General features: G+C 41.5%; 1 protein-coding gene across 3 annotated transcripts in view; it reads right to left on the reverse strand.

Annotated features, from left to right (window-relative positions):
* Positions 1 to 11,217, reverse strand: part of pde9aa (phosphodiesterase 9aa) — a 160,855-nt gene that overhangs the window by 36,906 nt on the left and 112,732 nt on the right. For all 3 annotated transcript variants that reach the window (XM_050048350.1, XM_050048351.1, XM_050048352.1), the window contains 3 exons: positions 7,522 to 7,635; positions 4,960 to 5,064; positions 3,625 to 3,753 (listed from right to left, as the gene is read on the reverse strand). In XM_050048350.1, the coding sequence (XP_049904307.1) occupies positions 3,625 to 3,753; positions 4,960 to 5,064; positions 7,522 to 7,635 (348 nt within the window). The remainder of the gene's footprint in view (positions 1 to 3,624; positions 3,754 to 4,959; positions 5,065 to 7,521; positions 7,636 to 11,217) is intronic.

The raw sequence follows: 11,217 nt of genomic DNA on the forward strand, positions 1-11,217 counted from the left end.
TCTCTCTCTCTCTCTCTCTCTCTCTCTCTCTCTCTCTCTCTCTCTCTCTCATGTCCTGTTACTGCATCTTGCTAACTCGGCCGTACTGCATGTCACTAACTCGGCTTCTTCTCCGGAGCCTTTGTGCTCCACTGTCTTGCAGGTTAACTTATATCGCAGCGGTGCCTGGATAGTGTGACGTGTGTGGTTGTGCTACTGACGTGCCGTCCAGATGCCTCCTGTTGCTGCTGTTATCATTAGTCATACTTCTACTGTTATTATACACATATGATTATTGTCACATAACACTATCAGATATTATTATATACTTTCAACATATTGTACCACAATAGCCAGAATTATAATTATAATATTATTACTTTCATTAATGTTGTTGTAAGCTATTACCGTTACCGTCTGTCCTGCATCTCTCTCTCTCTCTGTCTCTGTCTCTCTCTCTGTTTCCCTTTCTGTCTCATTGTGTCATACGGATTACTGTTAATTTATTATGTTGATCTGTTCTGTATGACATCTATTGCATGTCTGTCCATCTTGGAAGAGGGATCCCTCCTCAGTTGCTCTTCCTGAGGTTTCTACCATTTTTTTCCCCCATTAAAGGTTTTTTTGGGGGGAGTTTTTCCTTATCTGCTGCGAGGGTAAGGACAGATGGATATCGTATGCTGTAAAGCCCTGTGAGGCAAATTGTGATTTGTGATATTGGGCTTTATAAATAAAATTGATTGATTGATTTTATTTTTATTTTTATTCTTCAGTTTTTTACTTTATCCCGTGTTATACGGGATGGGTGGCAACCCTATCATCTACATGCCTCTGTGTGGTGCTGGTGTCAGTAACATGACTTATTCTAAGTTTTATTATCCTTACCTTAAAAAGTCTTCTGCACTTAAAAGCTTTTCCTGGAAAAAAAAAAGAGCTTGTAACTTTTGGGGGAGGGGGGTCTCATGCTAAACAGAGAGAGAGAGGGGCTGAGTGAATCAATACCCCATGTGCAGTTCTACCATGAAATGAGATTTTACATATTTTAAATACTCTCATGATAAACAGAGAGAGAGGGGCTGAGTGAATCAATACCCCATGTGCAGCTCTACGATGAAATGAGATATTACATATTTTAAATACTCTCATGATAAACAGAGAGAGAGAGAGAGAGAGAGAGGGGCTGAGTAAATCAATACCCGATGTGCAGCTCTACAATGATATGAGATTTTACATATTTGAAATAGTCTCATGATAAACAGAGAGAGAGAGGGGCTGAGTGAATCAATACCCTATTTGCAGTTCTACAATGCAATGAGATTTTATCTATTTCAAATAGTAAAATTTGCGGTGAAGTTGCAGTGGACAAATTTGCAAGGTCACGCTTAATTCACTGGGACTGGCTGAATTTGTGCTGTTGTAATCGTAACTTTGCCACATCCTGGAGGGACTGTCAAATGGTTCTTATAATAAATATTAATTGGAGAAGTTTAGAGGGGAAATCTCTTTTGGTGGAACTGCTAACAACTCATGGACATCAGAAACAAGACCAGGGCCTCTAACGAGACACTTATTTCATTTTTAATAATAGATTGTATTTTTTATGCTTATCATATCTTGGTTTGCTTTTCTATCTTGATCTGAAGAGAAACTAGTAAATACATCTTCCCAATAACTGCAGTGCAGTAAAAAGTACCATGTTTTCCTCTGAGATGTAGTGACGGGGAAGTATAAAGCTGCAGACTGAGTTCAGAAATGTGCCTGGTCGGTACAAAGCATTGGACTTTTTAAACCTGCTGGCTCCTCTCACAAACTGCTCCCAACAGGGACAGAAGCTTCATTTCCAGTATAGATTCTTTGAAAGACTTAGGCCAAATCAAACTTATTCTGCCATCATCATTTCCTACACAAAGTGCTAAGCAGTGAGAGGAGAGTTGTGGGAAAGTTGTGTAAAAGTCCTGTTTATTTTCTGCATAGGCAATGTGAGGTGACTGGCACATGGAGCATTTCCACAGTTTAATTGGCCGTGAAACTCTCCTGCTTGAACCATAAGTACAAAAGATGAATGTCTCTGTGGAAAAGGAGAATTGTTGCTGTGCATTATATTCATTTAGTGTGCCAACTGGCAATCAACCCCACTTTGCATCAAATGTGTGCCATCTTTTTTCACTACCAGAGGCTTTGACCATGCATATTGTTGTTTTCCCACACTCTGTACACTTGAAACTGTGAGTGTGGAGCTATCTCCACATGGTAGCCTCTCTATGCAAGCGCAATTAAAAATGATTAAATCAGCCCTAAATTGTAGAATAATGATGTTCTATAGATGTTTTATATCATTAATCCAGAATTACATTCATTTCTAAGTAATAATAATAATAATGATAATGCATCAGATTTATATAGCGCTTTTCAGGACACTTAAAGATGCTTTACAATGCTGAAAATGTCAATGATAATAAAAGAAAAATGAAAAATGACTGGTGGAAAGCCAGTTTGAACAGATGGGTTTTTAACAGTGATTTGAAAGTCTGTAGGGAGTCTGCATTTCTGATGTTGAGTGGGAGGGAGTTCCAGAAGGTTGGGGCAGCGGCGGCGAAGGCTCTGTCCCCCAAGGTTCAGTGCTTGGTTCTAGTGATGGGGGTCAGGAGGTTGGAGTCAGTAGAGCGAAGTCGGTGGGTGGGGGAATGGCGGTGGAGGAGGTCGGTGAGATAAGAGGGGGCAAGGTTATTGAGGGCTTTGTAGGTGATGAGGAGTTATCACTAAAACACACTGCTGCCACTAGGTGGGGGCATTAACCCATTTGACCTGATGCCTCAAGCAGTTGCAGCTAAGGCTCATGGGTAACGTAGTATTTTGAGCTGTATCAAACTAACAGGAAAACATTTTATCTTAGCAATAAAGTTGAAATAACTGATCACCAATTATCCACAAGACCCACATGCTGCTGTACTGATCAACACTGAAACTTCTAGGGCTGCCCCTTGAAAGTCGTAGATTCAAATCATCAGTCAGAGACCCCTCAGTTGACTGAGATTGCTTCAAGTCAAGCAGTTTTTTGTTTGTTTGCTAGTCAGTGTGCTGTGCAGTGTAGTGTACTTCTGGGGACATTTTGGTCCCCAGATTTGCCTGCAGAATGAGCACTCTCGACTTTAGCAATACTCTTTGGTACAGACAGCTGTGACTGATGCAGCAGCACAGAGGAGGAGAAACTTTCCAACATAAGGCTCTGAGATAACATTATCTTCTCTCTTCTGATGAATTTACAGCTCACAGATACTTAATACCACACAGTCTCAGGCTTTTGTTTGATATGTAGTCTCTGAAAAAAAATGTTGCACATTTCTGATCCGCCTTTAGCGCCGTTAACTTGTTTACCAGATTACATGAATGGTGCTGTCACACTGAATGTCCTGCTGAGCTCGTTCAAACTTTAAAAGTGGACATGGGGGAAAAACCCCCCGAATCGTTCAATATCCGCATTAAACCAACTGCCGAATCTGATTTGACTGACAGAATTCTGAGTTGGGTACAGCACTAGCTACTTTACATTTGAGAAAAATACCTCCATAACCAGTGCATCTCCCACTTTCTAACTCTATCACTTTGACCATCATCATCACTGTCATTGCTATCCTGCATATTCACCTTCATCACAGTCTCAAACATGGGGATGAGGACGAACTTAATGAAGCCAATCTGAGCCGTCGGCTTGGTGACCTTTTCTCTGTCCATGAAGGGAGCCACGGGAAGCCCTTCAGCCTTCTCCCTGTCGCTCTGAGAGGCACAGATAGACAGAAGGTTACCATCAATATGGCTCTTAACAGCAGGAGGGAGAAATGTTTTTTAATGACAGTCTTTGGTCGTTCATGACACTTCATGTGACATATACAGCTTTAAGGGGGAGTTCATATCTTAAAAAAATTAATTTTTCTTCTAATGATTCTTTAATACTCATGGCCGTATGGTTTCCTTTTTCTGTTGTCATATTGATCTTTTATCAAATATCAAACATCAGATAGTGGAGCCTGGCTACAAGTATCACACATATACTCAACAAACACACACATTCAACCCCCCTGTGCCTACTGCAAACTATTATCATTATCATCATGTCAACTTACTACTTACTTACATATTATTTTAATTTCTAATATATTGTTATCATGGTTATTATTCTATTTAATAAGATTGTTATTATTAATATAATCATTGTTGAATAAAAAAAGATCCTTTTGTTTGCACATGCATACACCAACATCAAACCAACACAATTCAATACAACCAACATCCTCTCATCCTCTTATCTCCTTCACTGTTCTTGTCTTTCTGGTGTTGTTTTGTTAGTGTTCTGCATTTTGTCTTGCATTAAAACCAGAATTACTGCCTCATGGTTGCATGCCTCCATGAAACCAGTCAAAACGCAGATGCAGTTACAGTTAACATCTATGTCTGTACAAACATGGATGCTTCACACACATCTTCCCCCCGGCAGCACAGAATATCTGTAGCACAGTTTATGGCTAAAAACACTGTGTAAGGGCACACTGACCTTGACCTTTGACTTTAGACCACCAAAATCAGTTCATCATTAAGTCCAAGTGGACGTTTGTGCCAAATTCGACAGAATTCTTTTAGGGCATTTTTGAGATATCGTGTTAAATGAGAATGAAATGGATGCAAGGTCACAGTGAATCTTTGACCATCAAAAACTAATTAGTTCATTGCTAAGTCCAAGTGGATGTTTGTACTAAAAGTGGAGAAAAAAACTGGCGTCTGACTATACCTACAGAAGATGGCCCTGCCTATAATAACTCCACACCCAAAAATCATTTTACTTTGTTGTGAGGTTTGGTCTTTATACGGTTTGTGAGGTTTTCAGCCTAGAAACAATATAAGCAAGAGCGAGAAATGTTGTCTGCTTGTAGTGTTTGCATCAAAATGGCTTCATTTGAAAATATTCCCCTACTCTGGCGGACCCACCTGCATGAAGTATTCCTCCAGCAGGCAGTCGACCCAGGGCTCAGCCACCTCCATGGGCCGCACCTCGTTGGAGATGTCGCAACACTTGATGAGCACCATCTTCAGCTGCACAGAGCACAGGCCCACTGTCAGTACAGGCACATATTATAACGCCAGTTTACATTAAATGCAATGACTTTGACTGATACAAATTTAAAGCGACACTTACCTTTCTGGAAATTTTACGCTTTTCTTTGTTTAGGTGAAAATGCTATTAATAAGCTGATGGCACACTAAGGGCCCTATTTAGATGGTCTAAAACGCAAAGCGCCAGGCGTGCAGCGCATGGGCGTTTCCCAGTCACTTGCTAGTTAGACAGCATGTTTTCAGACTGTGCGCCATGGCGGAGAGTCTAAAAGGGTTGGACTTACTCTGTGAATTAGTCATGGGTGTGTTTTTGGCGTATCATTCAATAAGCCAATCAGAGTGTCACCTCTCATTCCCTTTAAAAGAGGCGCGATTGGAGCGCACGGCGGAGAGCTAGTTAGATGGCGGACCTACCAACTGGAAAGAGTGAGCGTTTTACAGCTGAGGAGACGATAAATGTATCTCTATATCGACTGTCCCGTCACATCTGATGTCAGATCAAAGCGGATTGGCACTGTTTGGCACGTTTGGCACGCCTAATGGAAACCCAACCTGATTTGATTAACACAGCTGCAAACTAATGAGTTCACATCCCTCTCAGCCAGCCACAAACAGCCACAGCATCAGATAGGGAGTATATATTCAGCATCTGTCATCTTAGAAAAGCCAAAAAAAAGAAACAGAGTGAGACTGCGAGAGAGAAAGAGAGAGTGCGCGCACATGAGAGAAACGCTGTCAACAAATTGTAAATTATTCAATTTATTTTATTTTAACCCAGGAGGTTAGAGAGCCCAGCTCCCTCCCCAGCATCCTGATTATTACTGCAATTAGATCATTCTGATTAATGACTGACCATTAAGACGTGTTTCTGATATAAATATTTTAATGTGCACAATAATAACCTTTCACATTGTAATCATATTTTTATTTGTTATCTTTTGCATATGTGTGGCTGCTCCGTGTGTGTCTGAGCAGAGTGCACGCACGTTGTGCACCCGCCTAGAGAAGCATATTACTAACTTGTTTAACAGCGAAATTGACTTTAGACCAGGTTTTTGGGTCACTGGCGCATTTGCTTTTTACCTCATCTAACTAGCAACGCGCCATGACTGCGCCTGACCACTCCTCATTTTTAGACTAACACACCCAGAGAAGCGCAAGTTCATTTGCTAGTTAGACGAAGAGGGTGCAGGGCATGAAAATGACAACTGCGCCTGCATCTAAATAGCAATGACACTTGCGACATGGATTATACGCCTTCCTCTGTCCGCTTTAGACCATCTAAATAGGGCCCTAAAATATAAGTGAATTCCACCAGAGATAAAAACTCATAATTGTACCATTCTCATATGGTTCTAAGAAAACTGTGACCAATCATTGCATTCGGTCTGTCTTCCTCACGTGGAGGCCTCCGACTGATGTAACCGCTTATTAACACTTAACCCTTATTCTAAAACTCATCAGTCATCACTGACTCCGGTTGAGTTTTAAAACTCCGGGGTTGCGTTCTCTTCTGCTCTTCTCTTGGCATGTTAAACTCGCTCTCCTCTTCTGTGTATCTAACGCTACTTTGCCAACGCCTAGTCTATCATAGACATAATGAGGACATAATGAAGGAGGGGGGAGTAGGCCTTTGGAGGGAGGTGGAGTTGCAGGAGGAGGGGGATGGGACTTTGGAGGGAGACGGGAGTTGTGGATGTTCACATTTTTTCTAAGTCATGTGTGAAATGCAAGAAAGGTAAGAGTAGCTTTAAGTGGTTGTATTTTGTATTTATTTTAAATACCATCTGAACCCAGAAACCCCCATGCCATTTCCAAAGGCAAAAAATCGCAGAAATCACATAATTCATCATAGCCAGAAACTACAAAAACAGAGGAACGGCAGTCATTGTCAGCAGTCCTTGAACACATCAAGTGTGGGTAAGGATTCTGTCATGTAACATAACCACATCTAAACTTTTAAGTCATATTTCATCATAATCACATTATTTTACGTCTTATTTAAAATTAAGACAAAAATACTGTTTGCACGCAGATCCTGTGGGAAAAAAACCCATTCAGTTCTGTGCTTCTGCATGCATAACTACAGTGAAAAACCAAGACTTTTTTCAACTCCAGGATTTTGTTTTCAACTCTTAACTTGTAACTCTCAAATATCAAAGGATAAGTTTTCAAAATCTAGTAACGCCTGCCGTGTAGTATAATTTGATTTCCTCATGGTTGTCTGTGCTGGATGACATCACGAAACTGTCCGATGACTGAGTTTACCTACAGTCTGTATAACTTCATATTTACTTTTCTTGGTTCATTTTATAAAGTCAAAAGAAAATGAATTAAAACAACTAAAATGTCACAATATTTGGTCCAGATCAACTGAACAGAACTGCAGGAGTGAGAAGCACGCTGAGACTTGTTTTTAAATCAAAGTGTTCTTACACAGGTGACATGCTCCTCATCTGTGTAGTCAAAATTGTCGACTTTCTGCTTGAAAGAGTCCAGGATCTCACCGTGTCGTGCCATGTCTGTAGCCAGGATCAGTGTGATGGTTCCCTGAAAAACAGCACAAATACACACATTTATACCAATTAATTTTCAAAACCCTTCCATAACTTTTCCATAATATCTTACCCCAATGCCATGGCTTTATTAAAGTAGTTTAAAATGAGTGGCCCACATAATGATACAGCCATGCATTATTAAACACACACTTCCCAAACAAGCTAACTGTTAGCGCTTGGTAACTTTACTTGCTGCATATGCCAGTAGACCAAACCAGCACACACAGGTACTTTGCAAAAAGTCAAGGCTGTGGCCCTTTTTTGGGAGATAGAAAACCAAAAATCCTGTAAACGTCAGTGCAATTTGATGTGTATTTGGATTATAATTTTGACACATCTGGATGCATTTATTTGTTATTAAACAAACTTTTGTTTTACAGACATTTATAATAATTGTTTCACAACCTTGCCTGCCTGATACCTAAATAAATGAGGGTTGATCACCATCATGTCCCCTCAGTCTTACCCAGTCCAAGTGGATGAATGACCCAACACGGTGGACAGATATTGATAATGTGGACATCTATACATGCATGGATGTCTGGATCACGACACCTGAGTACTTTTACCATGAGTAACATTATCCCATGCACACACACATTCACACACTGGTGGCCAGGGCTAACTTACAAGGTGCCACCTACTTCTCAGTTTTTAGACATTCACACACCAATGGTACGACCATCGGGAGCAATTTGGGGTTTGCCCAAGGATACTTTGACATAAGGACTAGAGGAGCCTGGCATTGAACTGATGATCTTCCAATAAGAAGACGACCTGGGCCCGTATTCACAAAGATTCTCAGAGTCCTCTCAGAGAGCTCCTAACTTAGCCTAAAAATTCCTAGCAAGGAATCTTAGCTTAAGAGTGATTCAGGAAGTTTCTGAGAGCAACTCTGAGCAAGGAGGGGACAGAAACGTTTATCTTAGTGAGGAGGTGTGGTTGATCCCGTTGCTAGGTATGACGCAGTCTTCTAAAAGCTGTGATTGGTTGTTACAAAAAAAAAAAAAAAAAGCGCTCCTAGTAATGAATGGACAGTGAAATCAACCGATCATAGAACTTAGACTGTATTAAGAAATGTGTAATCGTGAAAATAATTTTATGTCATGATGATGAAACTCAGCAAAATTAAATTAATTGTTACACAGCTTCAAAATGTTTGAACGTACCTCATTCACATGCCGATTATTATATTGATTTGCTTATTGTTATGTTTACTCGCCATGCTGGTAATTTTACTACTTAATCTATTTGATATTAATGGTGGACGCAGACTCAGCTGTCAGCAATTACTGTGATTGCTGGCCTCCTTGTAAAAAGCGGTTTGATTTGGCAGAATGACCAAAACAACGAATGAAATGGAGAAAAAAAGAACGAGAAAGCCGAACTGGACAGAAGAGCAGTGCCTGCTGTTGGCACAGCTCGTGGAGGAGAACAAAGGAGTTTTAAGAGGGAAATTCGGTCCCGGGATCACGGCACAAGGGAAGAGGCAGACCTGGGAGCTCATTGCCCGACAAATCAATGCGTCGTTCCCTCTCCTTTTACGCACAAGCGATGAGTGTGAGAAGCTCTCCTACGTGCTGCAATCCAAAGCGAGAGCGGAGATTGCAGCAATACGAGCCTAATACGTAGCCTAATGGTCTGACTGACCACTCTGCTGACAGAGGGTTGTGACAGACCCAAGTCATCACTGCTACACACTGTTGCATTTTCCCCGTAGCAGGTATGGCAATGTTGTGATGACCTTCATCTCAGGCGTGATTGCGTTACTACGCTGGGTGGGAAAAGTAAGCTCATCCCTGATGAGATCAACCACAAACATTATCTCTGCACGATCAAGCCGGTAGCATCTTATTAAATCACTGTCGTTCAATATACGGAGAATATCTCTCCTTCCTCTCTGTCTTTCCACCATCTTCTCTGTTTAAGACACTCTTAGGCTTCTTAAAAGTGCTCCTCCCTCCTCTTAACAGTTTTTCACCTTAGGAGCTCTCTTAAGGCCTAAGATGCTTTGTGAATAACTTTTATCTTACCAAGGGAAAATTCTAAGAAAAATCTTAAAATTCGAGGAATTCTAAGATTTTTCCTTAGAATGACGTCACTAAGAGCTACTTTTAGTCTTAGGATTCTTTGTGAATACGGGCCCTGTTCGCTGAGCCACAGCCACCTGATTGATAGCTAGCGATTTTTTTTAGGTTTAAGTCCATCCATCCATTTTTATTCACTTATCTAGGGCCAGGTGACGGGAACATCAGGCTGAACAAAGTACTCCAGACATCCCTCTCCCCAGCAACGCTTTCCAGCTCCTCCTGGGGGTCCAGAGGCGTTCCCAGGCCAGATGAAATATATAATCCCCCCAGTGTGTTCTGGGTCTACCCCGGGGCCACCTACCAGCTGGACGTGCCCATAACACCGATAGCCAGAGGCACCCAGGAGGATCCTGATCAGATGCCTGAACTACCTCAACCGGCCCCCTTCAGCGCGAAGGAGCAGTGGCTCTACTCAGAGCTCCCTGTGGATGTCTGAGCTCCTCTATCTCTAAGGTTAGGCAAAATGTTGTCTGTAAATAACCAACCTGTTAACGGCCAACTGTTTGATCTACAGGCTGAGATTTAGTTGGAGACAAAGGTCATGCTGCTATACTGTATGACTGTACTGTAGCACGATTATAGCACCACCTATCTATCAGTACTGTCCCCAGCATCATTTAGCCATTTAGCACACTGACAGTGAATATGTATGTATATCAAGCCTTGGTTAACCTGCTACATGACGGCTTTTCAGCATTTCACTCCTGATGTAATATTTGACCACCATTTGTCTTTTAATTCCCATTTTAATTCCCATTTAAAACAAACCTTACTGACTGCGTTTTTTCATCTGCGTAATATTGCGAAAATTAGGCCTATCCTGACCCGAAGAGATGCAGAAAAATTGGTCCACGCTTTTGTTACCTCTAGGCTGGATTACTGTATCTCCCTATTATCAGGTAGCTCTAATGAGTCTTTAAAAACTCTCCAGCTAATTCAGAACACAGCGGCACGTGCACTAACAGGAACTAAGAAACAACATCAAATTTCTCCTGTTTTAGCTTCACCGCACTGGCTCCCTGTAAGATCCAGAATTGAATTTAAAATCCCACTGTTAAAGCTATAGTGCGTAACTTCTACAGGTCCGTAAATGTCCGTTTCACCCAAGCCACTACTAGAGGAGATGACACAATGCTGATTAAGCCGATCGGCTCCTCTAACATCTTGCAGTATTTTTCAATATATATCATTTTTAGTATGCGTGTCGACCGGCGACACTCCTGGCGCACAGGAAATACTTCCTCACAACAAGAAGGGAGGGGGAGGACGAGCAGAGAGTGTCACAGCAAGAGGTAGAGCGCAACATGGTGGAGAAGCGGCAGAGACATGGTTCAGAAGTGGATCCTACCACAAAGATAAAGCCTGGACGTTCAGCTGAAGGTCTATTAGCAAAGAAGGAAAGTGACCGACGGAGAATGCAAACAAGGATTTGTATTGGCGTCACTTTTCCTCGGTGGAGAGCCCTGAAGGAAGAAATTGGGCTG

Source organism: Epinephelus moara, chromosome 7 (genome assembly GCF_006386435.1).
Source record: "Epinephelus moara isolate mb chromosome 7, YSFRI_EMoa_1.0, whole genome shotgun sequence".
Taxonomy (NCBI): domain Eukaryota; kingdom Metazoa; phylum Chordata; class Actinopteri; order Perciformes; family Serranidae; genus Epinephelus; species Epinephelus moara.